Here is a 19,249-nt window from a genome sequence, read left to right on the forward strand (position 1 = left end):
TACTCGTGTGTTTACGAGAGACAAGCGTCACCGATCGCTTTGGCCTGGCAGAGGCGCAGTCTCCGGTGGAACAACAGTCTGTGCACACGGTCCTTCTGATTGAATCAAATGAATGTCACTCGCCATAAACGATAAACACGTTACAACCCCTAACATGGGAGCCGTTAGGAGGACCAATATGAAACAGCAGCTGCACATAAGCCGGGGACATAAACTGTGCCGTCCCTTGTGTTTGACTTAGAACTTTTAAAAGGCGCTCTGCTATTGATTATTCATTAAGATGACTTAAATTATGCAGGGGGTTCAGACGCTGAGCCTAAACTACCCAACACACAAGTTGGGTAATGCACGCAATCATGTAATGCACTTTGTTCAGCACTGTTAAAACGCAATAAACAGTGCGTCATGAAATATCATTAGTGATCATGTTATGAGCATGATCATCAACATTATATCCCCACGTCTCATGTCAGAGAAGGCAGTGTCTCAGGTGGTGGAGCGTGTCGAGACTGCTAACCGGAAGGTTGCTGGTTCGATCCCCGGCTCCCCCCCAAGCCGAGCGTCGAGGCGTCCCTGAGCGAGCGCCGCCTCACCCGGGCCGCACCCCACGAGCAGGCCGTCGCCTTGCCTGACTGACGCCGTGGTCGGTGTGTGAAGACAGACACGGCTGAAGCCGTGTTGGATGAGGCGTCGGCTAGATGCCCAATGTTATAATGTCTCACGCACGGCGTCCGTCGCGCCCTCACCTGCAGCAGGCAGCGCTCCTTGAAGACGTAGCCGATGAGCTTGTCCAGGTGCATCAGGCACTGGTGGTATCGGATGTGGTGGGTGAGGACGGGCAGCATCATGGCATGCTGAGGGGGAGAGAGGGGGGAGACAGGGAGGGAGACAAGGGGGGGAAGACAAGGGGAGGGAGCGACAGGGAGAGAGACAGAGAGGGGGAGAACAAGGGGAGGGAGCGACAGGGAGGGAGACACAGGGAGGGAAACAGAGAGAGGGAGACAGGGGGGAGACACAATGGGAGGGAGAGACGGGGAAGGAGACACGGGGAGAGACAGGCAGGGAGAGACAGGGAGGGAGACAGAGAGAGGGGAGAGGCAGGGAGGGAGACAGAGAAAGGGGGAGACATTATGATTATTATACTTTGGGCTTTGAAAATGTAAATAAATGTTTTCCCATGCCAATAGGGCCTTCAAATGGAATTGAAAATTGGGAGACAAAGAGCGAGAGACAGAAAGAAATCGCAAAGAACGGGAACAGTGGTTGAGTCTGCGTCTCCCTCTGTGCGTGTGATGTGTGTGTGTGTGTTTGTGTTTGTGAAATTGTGTTGTGTCTTTTTTTGGGTGGGTGGTTGGGTGGGGTGGGGTGGGGTTGCGGGGGCCAGAGAGAGCGATACAGAGATTGAGAAAGAGACAAGGAGGGCTCCGAGCGCGGCGCAGAGAGAGGAGAGAGGAAAATCAATCAGCCGGTCATTATTTATTAAGTGGAGCTCTGCAACAGAGAGATGAAATAATCAAAAACTCAATCGGCCCGCCGCCAGCAAGGCTGACGGCGGTGGGCGAGGAAATAGGCAGTTGACACGGCCGGTCGAATGGAAGGCCGTCTGAGCGTGTTGACACACATACATAGGAACAAATAGCGCTCTCCCAACCCCCCTCGCACCCCCCCCCCCCCCCCCCCCCCATCTCTCGAAACATATATCCATCAAAAAGTTTCCAGGAGGGCCTAGAAGAAGCATGGAAGGCGGGGTGGGGGGGGGTGGGGGGGGACTGACGGGGCAGACGTGAGCGTGTGACACAGATGGACCACTAATTGAAGTTACAGTAGACCGGGCCGTTTCATCCGTGGAAGGGAACTACCTGTAAATCATTCACACGTCGACGTGGCGGCTAACGTGGGTTAGCCTGAATGCTGATATTGTGCCTCGTTTCTCGTGCTGAGTGATGTATCAGTGATAATGTGTTTTTTTTTTTTTGCATGTTGCATTATTGCCGTCGACAACGAGGGGAAACGCATGGAGCGGTTAAGTGCGGACAGGACGGCGGGAGACGGAGAGGCAGCTGGACAGACCGGGAGACCGCCTGACGGTCGGACTGAGAGAGAGAAACAGATGGATGGACAAAGATGGCAGACAATGAGAGGGAGACAGAGGGAGAGAGGGAGAATGGACTCGTTGGGGAGGGGGGAGCCAGCGGGACGAGGGCACAGTCGACAGTCAGCAGACCTCTCTCTCCCTAAGGGGGGGGGGGGGGAAGAGAGAGAGAGAGAGAGAGAGAGAGAGAGAGAGAGAGAGAGAGAGAGAGAGAGAGAGAGAGAGAGAGAGAGAGAGAGAGAGAGAGAGAGAGAGAGAGAGAGAGAGAGAGAGAGAGAGAGAGAGAGAGAGAGAGAGAGAGTTCCAGGGCTAATCTACAAAACCAACAGCTGATGGGGGGTGGGAGGAGGGTGGGAGGAGGCGGAGGGTCGTGGAGGCGGAGGGAGGCATGAGGGGCGTCCTTATCAAGTCCGAGAGCAGCCGCAGAGCCCGCTGGAGTGCCGGCGGTGACTCACACACGCGGGCGGGCGCCGCCGCGCATTACCCGGGGCGGGAGGCGGAGCCGCAGCCAGGGAGCTCATGCATGTTTTAATTAGTGCTACCAGGGGTGAGCGAGGAGGTGGCGGAGGGGGGGTTAACCAGCTATAGGTGGTGGGGGGGGGGCATGCTGGGGGGGAGGGGAGGGGGGGGGGGGCGTCGGTGACAGACTCCCCAGGCCTTGTAAAGCACCAATTAACAAAGTCGGAGCTCTCGACAGACTCCGCAGATCAGGGCCCGGCTCTCATGTTGGACCGGGAGGATCTGTGGGTGTGTGTGTGTGTGGGTGTGTGTGTGTGTGTATGTGTGTGTTGGGGTGTGGGTGGGTGTTGGACTGTGGGTGGGTGTGGGTGTTGTGTGTGTATGTGTGTTGGACTGTGTGTGTGTGTGTGTGTGTATGTGTGTGTTGGACTGTGTGTGTGTGTAGGACTGTGTGTGTGTGTGTGTGTGTGTGTGTGTGTGTGTGTGTGTGTGTGTGTGTGTGTCACCGTGTGAGACTGTGTTTGTGTCCTTGTGAGCATGTGTGTGTATGTGAGAGTATGTGTGTGTTTGTGAGAGCCTGTGTGTGTGTGTGTGTGTGTGCGTATGTGAGAGTGTGTGCGTGATTGCCAGAGCCCTGTGTGCGTGTGGGACTGTGTGAATGTGTGCCTGTACGCCTGTGTCTGTGTGTGCGAGGGTCTGTGCGGGTGTGTGTGTATGTGTGCGAGGGTCTGTGCGGGTGTGTGTGTATGTATGTGTGCGAGGGTCTGTGCGGGTGTGTGTGTATGTGTGCGAGGGTCTGTGCGGGTGTGTGTGTATGTATGTGTGCGAGGGTCTGTGCGGGTGTGTGTGTGTATGTGTGCGAGGGTCTGTGCGGGTGTGTGTGTGTGTGTGCGAGGGTCTGTGCGGGTGTGTGTGTGTGTGTGCCATCGTGCCCTAGCACTTGCTCATTAGAATGATTCTCCGCTGATGGGAGTTGAGAAATGTTAATTCCGTGACAGGGATGAAACTCGGCGACTTTGGGCACCGGAAAACTCAACTAAGGGGCTTTTCATTCATGTACCCCCCCGCCCCCGCCCCCCCACCAGACACACACACACACACACACACACACACACACACACACACACACACACACACACACACACACACACACACACACACACACACACACACACACACACACACACACACACACACACACAAACCATCACTGACACCACCTCATCTCACAACTTTATTACAATACAAGAACTGTTTTTTAAATCAGCCATTAAGTAGCAGTGTTATAGATTTTGTTTACCGAACCGACATTATTATGCAAATCCTGCATTGTTTTCTGGATTATGCTTCTTTTTGTCATTTTGGGGGCGCACACAAAAATCGCAATCCCATCTCGCCATTTGCATATAAAATGGCAGGGAAAAGGCGATCAAGTTGACATTTGATAAGACGCTGTTGCACGGTGCAGTTTAACATCGCCTGTTGCGCGGGGACTCCTATGGGGAGATGGTGTGGTAGAAAACAACCGAGTTCTATCACTTCGACTAACTAAGAGAGCAAAAGAAATCGAGGGGTCCGGAGCAAGTATGACAAAAAAGACGATCGTTAACAAAGCAACAACAAAGCCGAGTAGTTTGCAAAGCACTGCCGGTCAACAGATCCCGGCCCCTTGTTTATCCTCACAAACAAAGCTGTTTCTCATTTGAGATGTCTGCCAACGGCCAGTCAGTCATAGATTCCTTTAAGCACGTGGTCAGCAACAACTAATCGCAAACACCAGGTTGAGGTCAGCACGCCTTGACCTCATAGCCTCTGGCGTCGTGGCGAGTTCTAGTTTACGCGTTGACCCCAGACTTCCTGGCCCCGTGTCAAGTCTTAGATAAGAATCCAGAGGCGGTCTAGATGCTTTCTACTATTAGATATATAGGCCTAATAATAATCATGGTTTGCCATAAAATGTAATCGTTCATTTCTTCCATAATGGATAAGCATGCAGCTCATGGGTTCAGCGGTCCCAAGTTAACTAAACTTGGGAACCGGAAAGACCATCAGTCCTGTTTTAACAGGGGATAGTGAAGGGTTGAGCTTGTCCGATTCCCCGGTCCAGAGGTTCTGGGTTCGTATCCCACCGTCTACTTGTAGGCCTCCCTGATAGTGAAGGGTTAAGTGTGTTTGATTCCCGGTACGAGGGTACTTGGTTTGAATCCGACTGGGCATCCCTAAGCAAGGTATCTGAATCCCACCAACTCCGTAGTGTACCCACAATGGAAAATCCTAACAAACAGAAATAAGACCCGTGTCCGAAACATTTTTGGACAGTAGGGACACTTTCTGGCAGAAACTAATTGCTTTAACCTTCCAACAGGTCATCTGTCCAATTATGTTATTTTGTGTTTATTTCTGTTTGTTACACGGAATGTAACGGCTAGCTTATTTAATTCTCCTGGCCCCATTCAACTCCTTGTCTTAGCAGCAGGCGCACACACACACACACACACACACACACACACACACACACACACACACACACACACACACACACACACACACACACACACACACACACACACACACACACACACACACACACACACACACACACACGCACACACGCACACACACACACTAGTGTCACCGCAATTTGAGGACTACCGGGCACCAATTAATACCCATACTCCATCCTCGCGGGTCTTCTAATTGGGACGGCAATTATGGACCACCGCTCCTCGCTGGGAGGGTGGGACGAGGCTGGGACCGCCGTCGGACCCCGCTCCCGTTTTTCCGTACATGGGCGGGGCCCGGCACTACTCGAGAGTCGGGTTGGGAATCCTGGCCAATTTCCTAAATCGATTCGATTCATAAGGTTCTGAATCGATTAATCTCGTTTTAAATCAATCTGCTCTTAAATAATGAAAATGGCTCAACTGTGATACAAAATAAAAATGTACTTTATTTTTTCTCTTCACCTTAAATAACAGGTTTTAAGTGCAAACTTGGAAATTGGTTTAAACTTGAGCTGTAAAAAAAAAAGGGAAATTGAAGGGAAAGTGAAAGTGTACTTGCACTGCAACATTCCATCATTGCAAATTGCATTAAGGCATTGTTTATCAAAGTGCAAAAATAATAATAATGGTAACAAAAAAAAAAAAAAAACGATCTCATGCCCTTTGAATCGATATTGCAAAATTTAAAATGAAATCGATCCAAATCCATTATATTGTTTTTTTTACCCAGCCCTACTCGAGAGCGTGCGCGGGCTGCAGGCCCTCCTCCACGCCGCCACGGTGGCGGAGGAGGCGGGTCGGGCCGGGCGGACCCGGGGAATGTGAGGTAAGGGACGTCGGAGCGTGGACGCCAAATCGGAATAACGGACGCAGTCCGAGAATCCGGAGAGTGGCGCGGCGGTAAAGGTTGTGGCGATCGGTTTGAAACAAGCAAAAAGTGCGCTGTGTGGACAGCGGCGTTCATTAGTCACGACCTGGGAGGGTTCCTTGACGACACGAAGAGGAAGGTGTGAGAGGAAGGGGCCGGGGTAATCACACCCGCAGCAACCACTTTAAGAAGGATGGGACCAGCCTGCCCCGCGTAGCGGTTTATGCTAATTATTGTGAGCCGTCGTTCATAGCACTGGTTATCAACGTCCCTGGTTGTCTCCGGTCGGGTTTTACGGCCCGTTTAATTGGGCCGCTGTGCACCTCGAACCATCAGTGTTGACTGCTAGTTAGTGGCTATCTGTTCTGCGGTACCACACACACACACACACACACACACACACACACACACACACACACACACACACACACACACACACACACACACACACACACACACACACACACACACACACACACACACACACACACACACACACACACAGGCTTGGGCGGCGTCTTTGTTTTTCGTAGTTTGGTGACATTTTACCGGCAGATGATATGACGGTATTTGTGTAAAGATGAAAATAAACAGCAAGCTGAGCTGCTGGGGAGAGAAGTCATTGTAGCATGTGTGACATTGTCTCGCCTACGATGCTGTGTGTCTAATATGCAGTTTCCCCGCTTAAATTAGTCTTGCTGGGATTAAATATTTAGAGCAGTGAAAAGATGGGAAATAAGGGCCTTTTGTCAATAGATTCAGTCCAAATCTCAACAAGTTCTTGTGTACTTGATTTAATTAAAAGGCCTCAATAGTTTTCGACAATGTACACATATTGAAAGTCAGTTTAACCTGCATTACAGATTAAATCGTTTACTTGCATGTTGGATGACCACATCAACTTGATGTATGCATAGTCTTTAAAAGTCCAGATGTCTTCCTTCTATAAGGTTACCCAAAAAACATTGGTATAACACAAATACTTCTTACTTGTCTTCATCCCAAAACCATAAGCATCGATCGCTTTATAGCATACTTCAGTACTCTCACTTCAAGAACAAACTCATGGCTACCAGTAGTCCACCTCACAGTGGATGGACTCCAGAAATGTCTTCTAACAATTCAACTTAAAAGACCCTTCCATGGTTGCCATTGTTCCTGATGGAATTAATTTTGAAACATCAAAAGATATTGTTGAAATTCATGAAGTGGATAGCGACATGCCGTGAATAAACACATTTCGGGAACAACTTCTTTGTTGTTGTTATTAAACAATTATCATGGAGGGGCTGTCTGTTTACTGTCTGAACACAAGGGCGCCTGCATTTAATTTCCAGAGCCAGAGTTTGGAAACACGATTTAAACACCAGCAAAAGTTATTCTGGATGCTCTCAGCGTCTTACGAGTCTACCTTAGGCACCAAGGGATCAACTTCTACAGGTCAGAAAACTATGTAATGGAGGACGCATAACAAAATACTGATCATTTCGTTAAGATGGTCTAATATTACATTTACATGTAGGCGTAGTTCTTGGCAGCAGTTTGGTCTATTGCATAGCTGGCGTACATCTATATATTTTGAGGTTATGTTTCTCTCAACTTTCTCTCAACACTGGGTGTTGTACATGGACAAAAATGATTAAACTTCAGAATTATTATCCGAAGGATGGAAACGTCCCAAAGTGGCAAATCTCGACCCGGTAAAAACAAAGAAGATTTTGGAACAATGATGTATTGCAAGGCAAGTAATTGTCCTCTTCGGCTAATCGCATATATCGGACAATCGCATCGATTTTCAGGGATAATTGGCTAAGCAATTGTCAGGATTCGTCATACAGTCTAGCAGTATCCGGATTAATTACCGTTTGGTTAGTCTATTGCAGGGGTGCCCAACCTTTTTTGACCCAAGATCTACTTTTCAAGTAGCCAACCTCCCGAGATCTACCAGCCTAGTGTCAACATTGCAACCTTCAAGCGGGGGGCGGGGGGGGGGGTTGTATCGTGACCTACGGACTTCAGTGGAGGTTTCATTCCGTCTGCGCACGGCACCTTCTCAACAATAATCCATAATCTTCCTCCCACTCAGGTTTTTTTTTTTATTTTATTTTTTTTTTTATAAATACCGGTAATAATTAATATTATTTATATATTTTTTTTCTTCACCCCTCGCGGTCGACTTGGGATCTGTCGGCGGTCTACTGGTAGACCGCGATCGACTGGTTGGGCACCCCTGGTCTATTGTTTAGCACAGGGTACTTTGAAATTAGCCTATTGTGAAGAAATATCGACATAACGGCTCTTAAATGGGAATGCTACTGCCTGACGTCTCTGCTGCAGGTATTCACACAGGATCCATACTGCGTCCGATGTATGTAATTCGGCACAAAATTTCAGTTTAATATCCGATATTTTTCCAACGTAAACAATGTACTTTCAAACTACATAAACTGCTATTGAAGTGTGATTTGTTTATAACTAATACATAATCACAGCAGTGCTATGCTGCTATAAATGTCCCTTTTGTTTTGGTGTGTCGTAACTTATCGAACGCGTGGGGACTACGCCTATACCGGTCGATCGCGAATCATTGGAGAACGAATCGATTTCAGTCCTAATAAACAATGAAACACCGAAGACTTAACTTTGGACCATTTAATTATTTACCGCTTTAAAAATGTGATAGCATGGAGAGTCTCGGTTAAACGATATTGAATCCTACTTCCTGTATTTCGGAATACCTTTGTGATATACCTTTACACGGCACGAGCCTAACGCACCCACACGCACACACACACACACACACACGTACACACAGCAGCTCAGCTTTTTCTGCAAACGCGTAATACCCTTTAGATAAGCGGGGATCAGCATCGTGTGCGACTACATACTGGGGAGGCGGGGGGGGGCATCAGCCCCTGCTTGGAACCCTCCACCAGTTCATCACGCTCACCATCAGCATCGTTGTCATGAGAACCCTGCAACACCCCCACCCCCCCCCTCCCCCTCCTCCCTGTGCAACGGAGGAGGAAACATTCTCGCCGGTGGTCGCAAACTACAAAAGCATCTTTCAATCCAAGACTGGAAAAGCTAATTAACATCGCATAGACGCCGTGATTAAGCCCTGCGTGTGCGTTCGCGCGCACGTGTGTGTGTGATTGTGTGTGTCTGTCGGTGACGCAACAAAATACCCCCCCCCCCCCCCCCCCTCACCCCCCTCCCATCAAAGGACGGAGTCCAGCTTGCCGCTCCGAGCTCCTTGCGCTGCGAGCGGCGGGAATGGCTTCCTGCTGGTGGCGCCCGGGCGCGGCGGCGGCGGCGGAGCAGGAACAACCTGCCAGTTGCCTAATAAGGTTGCCGGGGAAACGGCAGCGGCGGGGATTTGTTCGCCCTCGCCGACGCTGGCGCACACACACACAGGCGCGCGCACGGCCATGTGCACATACACACACACACACCACAGAGTGATGCAAGCAGCGGAAAAGATGAAAAGCAGGAGACGTCTGACTGTTAGCGTTCCATGTGGGGCGTGTGCACGTGTGATGGGGAAGTGTGCGTGTGGGTGCCTGTGTGTGTGTGCACGCTTGTGTGTGGGATGAGGGAGTATGGTGTGTTTGCGTGCTTGTGTGTGTGTGTGTGATGAGGAAGTGTTTGTGTGCGTGTGATGAGGAAGTGTGTGTGTTTGATGGTGTGTGTGTGTGTCTGTTTGATGAAGTGTGTGTGTGTGTGTCTGTGTGTGTGTGATGAGGAAGTGTGTGCGTGTGTGTGTGTGTGTGTGTGTGCGTGATGAGGAAGTGTGCGTGTGTGTTTGATGAAGTGTATCTGTGTGTGCGTGTGTGTACCTGATGAAGTAGTGTGTGCGTCAGTGTGTTTCTGTGTGTGTGCCGTGTTTGTGGGTCTGATGCGGAAGTGTGCGTGCGTGAGTGTGTATCCGTGCGTGTGTGTTACCTGGCAGACGTCTGAGCGCACGCCGGTCTTCCAGAAGCCCTGGCTGCTCAGCTCCACTGTCACCTCCCTACGCATCGTGTTCTTCTGCCGGATCTTCTGGAGCGCTTCCTGCACACGCACACACACACACACACACACACGCACACACACTTAGGCTGTGTTCGATTTGGCTCACTTGTCACCTCGTTGCCGACTTAATGACCACTGTGTAGAACACGGTATAAGGAAAAGGCAAAAGGGGGAATTCTGACAATAATAGCTGGTGCTGGAAATCGAACCGCTTAATGTTTATTGGACGTGTAAAGAAGCGGACGTGTAAAGATGTCACCCCCCGACAGCTCATTTGCATCTAGAATATGTATGCGCCTGCCGTAGAGCATCTCGATGGGACGACTCTGTTGTCCGTGAAACCGCGATGCATCATGGGACATTGCGGGGTAATAAGTGTGCAGCGGTTGTCCTCCTAACCCTTTCCCTCCCCCTTCTTACCACGTTTCTCCCCCCGCCTCTCCTACCCCCTTTGTGGGTCTGTCCTCCCTCCTACCCGTCGGTGTTCACGTCACAGTCCGCCCCCCCCCCCCCCCGTTTTACATCCTTAAAGGTCCCGTGACATGCCGCCAGGTGTGAGTGTGATTAGCCGTTACAAGCCCCTTATGACATCACAGGTGGGCGTGTCCACCGAGATGAGCAGCGCTTGCTACGGTCCACCGGGTCGGCTGATTCTATCCAGCGCACATCTAGGCGGACACGCCCACTTGTGATGTCATAAGGATTTTGCCGATTTTCTAAACGGCTAATCCCACTCACACCTGTTGGCATGTCACGGGACTGGTCCGTGGTTATGGGGGCAGGGAGGTAGGGGTCCTCGGAGCGGGCAGAGGTGAGGGAGGGAGGGAGGGAGGGAGGGGGTCGGTTTGATTCACAGCCTCCGCCGTAGACTCCAATCCCAGGGAGCGTGCACCAGGGCTGCGGCTCATGCATTAGACCCCACGGCTCACAACACTGGAGGTAGGGACAGCTCTGATATTGGCTGAGTTAATGCACACACACACATATATATATGTTGCTGAGCACACACACACACACACACACACACACACACAAAGGACCTGGCTTTCCACAAATACCGAAAGGACGCACACACAGACAGACACAAAGTCAGAAGTTATTGACAAGAATGTTCCAACAGTTACCAGGAGTATGGAGAATGCATCGACAGATTCTGCATCCTAGGCCTGCTTACGTGTGTATGGGCATGTGTGGGTGCCAGTGTGATTGTGTGTACATGTACGTGTCTGTGTTTGTGTCTGTGTGTGTGTGTGTGTGTGGCGCCAGCGCGCTTGTCGCACACCGCAGCGCGGCTATCAACTGTCATGGCCGAGTTAGCCCGCGATCCATCTCAAGAATGGAACGGCGGGAATCTTTTCCACTCGCAGTGGAAATAAAAAACAACAAAGGCATGAATAAGTAATGGCGTCTGACTTTGAACTCTGCATCAAAGACATGGGCACATGCGCGCATGGCACACACAAATACCCCTCCCTGATGCGTATGCATGGCCACACGCACACATACCCCAACACATACGTGCACGCTGATGTATGCAAACACACACACACACACACACACACACACCTGGCCTTTGACCCAATAGAAAAATTCTAGCACAGCAGTTGATTAAACTAATATACCTGGTCTCTTGCGAGGAGGTCCATTTTACATATTTGAACCTAATGCCATGTCTATTTAATGAAGGAGTCCTTTTTTTCTTTCTCTCATTACTCATTCATTTCAATTCATCCATTCATTTGCAGGGTCTTTCAAATCAGGAAACCCATGGCCATGTCTAGTGAACGAAGAGGGCTTCTTCGTCTTCCTCATCGTTCCTTTGTTGAGTTCATCTTCTCCTTCACTTTGAGTCCAGGGTTAAGCAGTCTGAACCGGTGCCCTGCCTTCACAGGTCAGTTCCCATCTCTCCCGTCTCCCTTCTGCAGTGGGATTCGAGGTCGCAGCCAGCCATCGGTCCAGCGCCCCCTCCACCCTTTGACTCTATAGTCCAATCCGACCAATAAGAGCTCAAGTACCATCCGATTGGCCTGCCCCATTTCTTAGGGTCTTCCCCCCAGGTGCTCTAGTCTAGCACAACGGAGGTGTCACAAGAGGGACTGGAAACTGAGGATCTCAGGGTTTAGGATTCCTGCCTCAAGGCATCCTCGTGCAACAAAGTTGTAACGTTTACCACAACACAAAGTCCTCCCTGGTGATTCCTGATCCCTCCCCTTTCACTACAGTGAGAAGCTCCGAGCTCAATCTGATGACACAGTGATCCGGGAAAACTGTTTCCGTAAGCCTGGGTGATTAAGGCTGCTTGCTTTTACAAAATGAATAGTTAAGATTTGATCCCTTCTCACACACTGGTGCACAATGCCCTGGCGGTCTGAGTGTTGTTTGACTGCATGTATCTTTCCAGGTTTTGTTGGGCATGCATGTACTGGCTTTGTTGTCTTTCTTTGGTTCGTGGTGTTGAAACTTTTGATATGTTGAACTTTTCCCCTGTCCCTGGCGTTTTATTTTATTTCAAAGATGATCGTCTTGCGTTTTTATTCAACTCAATTTTATTTGTATAGCCCTCCATCAACGGTACAGTGTCAAAGGGCTAAACAGGCCGTATATTTATGACACCCTCCTGACCCCTAGTTCCCCAAAGGGCTAGAAAAAAAACTCCCTTAATCAGCAAGAAAGAAATCTTGAGGAGGAACGCAGAGTGGGGAATACCTCCTTCCAGGGTTGATCAAGATTGCCATGGGTGCCATAATTGACATTCATACATAATAATAATAATAATAATACATTTAATTTAGAGGCGCCTTTCAAGACACCCAAGGTCACCTACATACATACATACATACATACATACATACATACATACATACATACATACAGGCAAAACATTTAAAATTGGTGATGGGGTGCTGGCCGGTTAACCATAAGGCGAGTCCAGGCAGTCAGTTGTAGATAAGTGTTGTTATGGTTTTGTTTTCTCCCGTAAGCTTCGGTATGCACAGTTTGAAAACGTACACATCTAGTTATCCTAACCAGAGATGACGAATTTCACAAAGAAAACAAACACCACAAACGCATTCCCAGATGTAGCATCAGTATGCGTGGAGTCCGATATCGTAGCATTCCGGTGGGACCACCAGATGTAAAAGAGGTCCGGCCTGGACACTTAAAATCCTAAACTTCCATGGATTCCCAATGGATTCCCTGTTTGTCCGATCACCCCCAGAAACTACCCGCAGGACTTTGCTCATTGCCTGCAAGGTACCGTTAAAATGCACAAGTACGACCACCGGTACCAATAACGAAGGGGAGCCGTGTCCCTTCAGCCGATGCTAACCGAGGCTTTACACAGCCCAGTTAGCAGTGCTCTCATTAATAACCAGGATTATCTGTTACTTTAAGTCCCTCATCAAACTAAGAAACTTTAGCAATTATTAGCGAATATCAGCCGAGGCAAACGTCGTATTAAAAAGTGGTGTAAGAATCCGTGTAGCAATACCGCCGACACCGTAGGGACCCCCAGAGGGTCCATCTGGACGGACGCGGACGCGCGCACACACACACACACACACACACACACACACACACACACACACACACACACACACACACACACACACACACACACACACACACACACACACACACACACACACACACACACACACACACACACACACACACACACACAGGTCTGGAGGAAAGGTTTGCCATCTGGCCCGCTCACTTAGGGCTGCAGACCTCGGGATCTCCCCCAGAGTTCCTTGGGGGCTGGCTGGCCTGGCCGCTGAGAGAATCACACAGCCTGTTAGGGAGACCTGAGTGGAACGTCAACAGCCTTAATAAGGCTGAACTTCTACCCACCGCCGGATGAGTGCAAGGGGAGAAAAAAAAAAAAGAAACCGTCCAGATACGCTCAATAAAAGGAGAGGGGAACACAGCGAAACCCGCGACACATTCAGAGAGGTAACTGTGGGCCATTAACATAGAGGCGTGCAGGGGGGCTTGGATCACACACACACACACACACACGCCTCAAAACACACACAAACACATCAAACATCCCAACAAACACATCCGACGCACCTCAAATCACAGAGGCACCTCAAACAACTGAGCTGTGCACACACAAACACAAACAAGCCCGTTCCCATGGGCGTTAAATAATAAGAGCAACGCTTCACCGGCACGGCTGTAAGAACAGACCGGCCCAACGCTGATAGTGTGCTATCATGGGTCCTGTGTGTGTGGATGTGAGCTTGTGTGTGTGTCGGTACACGTATGTGCGTGTGTGTACACGTATGTGCACATGTGTGTGTACACGTGTGTGTGTGTGTACGTGTGTACGTGTGTGTGTGTGCGTGTGCGTGTGCGTGTGTACGTGTGTACGTGTGTACGTGTGTGCGTGTGTGCGTGTGTGCGTGTGTGCGCGTGCCTGCATATGTGTCTGTGTGTGTGTTCACTAATTGCAACACAGTGCATGTTGACATCTTGAATGTCAAGGCGTGGTAGCTCAGTGCTGGGTCCAGGCTACCTGAGGAACAGGCTAATTGAGCTCAGAGCTCTCAACGTTAGCCGCTCTGAGAGGGATCGGAGGCAGGAAGGGGGAATTGTAAAAATAAAAAATACGAAGGCAGAAGGTATTTTTTTTTTTTATCTCAAGGAGAGTCAGAGGCCTGGATCGAAGCGGGGGGGAGAGGCTAAGCGCGCTTCCACCCCCTGCGCGCCACACAAAAGTCAAACAAACCCGCTCTGCGGGCCGCGGTTAGCCCGTGGATCAGCGTGGTCCCCTCTCCGACCCACGCTGCCGCCACCGGGACGACCTTCAACCGACCCCCTCGCCGACGCCGCTTTGATTTCAGAAACACTCGCCGCCCCGAAATAACGACATCGCCGTTTGATCGCACACACAGCGCCCCTCACCCCCCTACCCTCCCCCCATCCTCTCCCTCCCCCATCCTCTCCCTCCCCCCTCCCCCTCGCCCCACTCCTCTTAGAGGACCGTACCGTGAGGAGAACCGCGCTCTTCACGGTCGCACCTCGACACCCGAAAAACATACATGTTTAAAATAATACATGTTAAAAAAAATACATGCAAGAAAAATAAAGAAAGAAGTGGTTGTGTTAAGATGGAGGGGGGGGGGGGGGGGGGGGGGGGGGGGGAGGAAAGTGGGGAATGATAATGCCGTTTGATCGCACACACACACAACGCCTCTCTCCCCATGCCCCCCTCCCAGAATACCCATGCCCCCCCCTCACCCCTCTCCCTCTCCCTCTCCTCTTCGACCCATGCCATGAGGAGGAGACGCAGGAGGAGACACACAAGGAGAACCACCGTCCTCACGGTTGCGCCGAAAAACATACATGTTTAAAAAAAGAATTGTTGAAAAAAACATAAAGAAAGAAGTGGCTGCGTTATGATGGAGGGGGGGGGGGGAGAGAGAGAGAGTGGAGAAGAAAGAGTTGGGGGTGGAGACCGACTTCAAGGCGGGAAATGCGCCACAGGACTCTGGATCCATGCGAGGCACGGGACAGAGGACGGGGGGGGGGGGGGTAGGGGGGGGGGGAGGGGCGCATGCAGTGAACTCTGGGTAAGGCGCTGGAAGGAAAGAGGAGAAGTGGAAATTCAACAAAGACTTCTCTGGATTTCGGATTCTATTTCGGCCCACCCTCTCCCTCGCTGCGGCGATATTGGAAGAGTTCGTTGTTATTTTTTACAGGCATTACCTCTGTGTTTTGACTGCGTAATGCTGCGATATTTATATAGGTTTATGAGAGTTTATATATATCTGGTGTGCAGAGAGGGAGAGAGAGCCACTGGCAGGGAAGGAACGAGGATGTGGGGGAGCTGAGCTTCATCTACGCAGGCGGAGGATACAACAATGCCAGCCGTCACCTGCAGCTCCCGTCCCACTAAAGGCAACGTGCTGCCATTCTCTCCTCTCCAGTGCCCGCCACAACCTGCCACTACCCCGGCTATGTTGTGTATTCTGTGGAAGCATAATAACTGAATATAACCAAACAATTATTCCAGTCGTTCTTTTTTTTTTCTCAAGTGAGCAAAAAAAATACGCACACCGTGTTCAAGGTGTTTCTCTTAGAGCCGACAGTTGCTCTGGTGTATGCATACGATTATAAAAGGATAAGAAAGTTTACACGATGGCAGATAATCATTTCCGATTCTTGAGAGCGAGGTAACCCAGCCGGTATTAAAATATGTGGACACAGGCCTCATCAAAAATCCCCTGGAATCTAATTATTTCTCATCGAAAAGGGCAAGAAACATATTCAATACAGGGAAAGAAAGAAGGAAAAGAACGCAGATAATGTGAAACTGCGAACAATGACAAGACCCGCCGAGGTAACCTCACAGAATGCCATTCTGGGACAGAAAAATCAGATCATCAAAACTATCGCATATCGGCCTTTTCCACGTGTTCCCATAATAACGAAACAAACGGACATGCCGGGGAGAAATAGAAAAGCATGCAAAGGAAACAGAGATCCAGGTCAGCCCGTGATGCTCCGAAACTGCAGTCGCACAGAAACGCGTTTCTCTGCCGTTTCAGCGGAAAAAACATCAGACGCACGACAAGAAAGCTGTGTTCTCCTGCCTTTGTCGCTTCTGTTTAGCGAAGTCCCCCCCCCACAGTCATCTACTTCTTTTTTCACTTCAGACAAATAAATTTACCGACTGTCAGCGCGTTTGGCGGATAAGAAACGTTTGAATTGATGTCAACGTCGCGGATATCTACGTCACTGTAGAAAGTTTGTGGTTTCGGGCGGGAACTAGCCCGCGGGCCGGGCGGATTCTCCGCAGTGCGCAGCTGGAGGAAAGTTCTCCGCCGTTTTCCGGGGCGCACCCTATCACGTCTCCGAGAGACTGACCTTTTGAAGATATCCTCACATAAGGCTCCCCTTTTATTTCCCCGCCGAAAAGCATGACAGCGCGACGGGGCGAAGGCTCGACTCAGAGCCCCCCGCAGATCAAGAAATGATCTTTAAATAAATACAAACATCACAACCAAATAAAATACAGCAAAGTAAAACCACCGGCATCTCGGACTCACCTCTCTCTGCGTCAGCTTCTGCTTGTCGATCTGCTTGACCTTGGGGCTGTTGGCCAGCAGGTGGCGCAGTTTCACATAGCTCTTCCACAGCTTCTGGTACCTGCAGTGGCAACAACATAAGACTGAGTGTTACGAGAGCATCCGTCTCTCCTCCTCCTTCCCCCTCTTTCCCTTTTTAAAACAACATTCATATTTGATAATTGGAGGGCCCTCGCGTTATTAAACAAAACCATTAAGCCGCAGCCCAGTTATCTGCTGCTCTATAAGGGAGACGGCTAGTCTGTAAAGACTTCTATCGTTGGCCCCTCGATGAGTCGGGTGAAGGGGGCCGGGGAAGCCCTGACAGGGACACTGCCACAGTCAAAGTCATTTGCATTTGAAAAGAGCCTGGGAGTTATTAGCAAGGGGACATGTAGCGGGTGAACGTTCGGCCCTCTCTCTCCCTCTCCCTCTCTCTCTCCCTCCCTCTCTCTCCCCCTCTCTCCCCCTCTCTCTCCCTCCCCGCAGGGCAACATCTCTCCGCAGGGCGAACATAGAAACAAGAAGAGACAAACACTCACACAAAGATAGATCGAGAGATCGGTCGGGTTTCTATTTGGAGAAGCACCCAATCAAAACACGGCATTCAAAGTTGTGCAGAAATAAACCGCCAAGCCCACAAGGACACAACACCAACAACGGCTGCAGGGCAGAACTAGGCCGATATCCGGTGATAATCCACATTCTAAAACGTGGCATTGTGTCTTACAAACATCTCGAGTCCAGCCCCCCCCCCCACCCCCCAATCAATGATAAGCCTTGTAGAGCCTCGAGGTTAGAGATCCCTCCCAGTCCCATCAGCGCTGCAGGTTAGCCCTCAGACACGTCAGCCCAACCAAGTCACCACCCAACAGAAAGAAAAACGACATCCAACACTGGTAAGCAGCCACGGCATCTCAGGTTGGAAAAGTATGCGATACCTTTGGTTCTTAAATGGTGGTATGCATTCCCCTAGGGGTACTTTGGAGTTCTGCAGGGGGTATTAGTTAAAGGAAGAATATATTTGTATGGATTCACCTGTACATGCTCTGACCCTCCCCTGGCCTTGTGCTTCTTTTGTGGGGAGAAATGAGCCAACAGTTGCATGAGGTACAGGCCCACGTTTTTCAAAAAATTGTGTTTTAATCTTCGTGTTTAAACTGCAAGAATAGAGGGCACATACATTAATTATGTTCTTTATTTTTATTTTTTTGTGTTTTGTTAAGGGGGTACGCAGCTGAAAAGATATCTTAGAGGGGGTAAACTAGAAGAAAAAGTTTGACAACCACTGTGTCATACGCCCCTAAATCGAGACCAAACGGCGATGGGAAATAAAAGAAAATAAAGGAAATCTCTGATGTACGGGCTCAGAGGACACAGCCTGGCTACAGAGCAAGGGCCACAGAGGCAGACCTGGAGACCCAGACAAGCCAGGCTCACCTCCTACTAGACTAAAAGAGCCGTTTGAAAAAAAAGCAAGAAATCATTATCCGCCACAATTCATTAAACTTCCCCGCGCTCACAGACGTGTTGGGAACAGATGGGTGGCCCAGGCTGCGAGATACATTGATTATGGTCACAGCATAAGAGATTCAATTTGACTAGCAAACTCGTTCAGCGTTCCTGACGACGCTCTTGTCGTCAATGTTATTAATTTGTACATTCTCATTAATGTATCTGTAACTATTCGTTGTTTTGTTATGTTTTGTCAAATGCTTCGGCAATAGGGGATTCACCATTGTAAATAAGGAAGGAAATGAAGGAGGTGGGGGAAGGGAGGGAGAGGGACAGAGAGACGGCGAGAGAGAGAGAGCGAGACGGCGAGAGACGTGTTGTGTAACAGAAGGATTCTGGGCTTTAATTGTGGGGACTTCATTAGTAGGCGAGTTGAGGGTGAATGTGGGAGGTAGTGTGTGTGTGTGTGTGTGTGTGTGTGTGTGTGTGTGTGTGTGTGTGTGTGTGTGTCTAGCATGCTGATTATCAGCACAGCCACACCTCCAGCGCACCGGCAGAAGGAGAGGTCGAGAGAGAGCTAGAGAGAGAGCTAGAGAGAGAGCTAGAGAGAGCTAGAGAGAGAGCGAGACAGAGCGAGAGCGAGAGAGAGAGGCCCATGCTGGTGCCCACAAGGCTCTGATGACCTTTTCATAGATCTGCTGCGCTCTGCTCACACTGGCAACTCCCTGCCCGTGCTCTATTAGCATATTCTCTCCCTCTCTCTGCATATCGTCTG

At 50.0% G+C, this 19,249-nt stretch overlaps 1 protein-coding gene across 1 annotated transcript in view; it reads right to left on the minus strand.

The window, feature by feature from the left end:
* drosha (drosha ribonuclease III) overlaps positions 1–19,249 on the minus strand; it is a 53,920-nt gene that overhangs the window by 14,775 nt on the left and 19,896 nt on the right. Inside the window, exons 14-16 of the mRNA XM_060045794.1 lie at positions 17,002–17,125; positions 9,869–9,976; positions 747–854 (exon numbers count right to left, since the gene is read on the minus strand). Coding sequence (XP_059901777.1) covers positions 747–854; positions 9,869–9,976; positions 17,002–17,125 — 340 coding nt within the window. The remainder of the gene's footprint in view (positions 1–746; positions 855–9,868; positions 9,977–17,001; positions 17,126–19,249) is intronic.

Source organism: Gadus macrocephalus, chromosome 23, assembly GCF_031168955.1.
Source record: "Gadus macrocephalus chromosome 23, ASM3116895v1".
In the NCBI taxonomy this organism is placed as follows: Eukaryota; Metazoa; Chordata; class Actinopteri; order Gadiformes; family Gadidae; genus Gadus; species Gadus macrocephalus.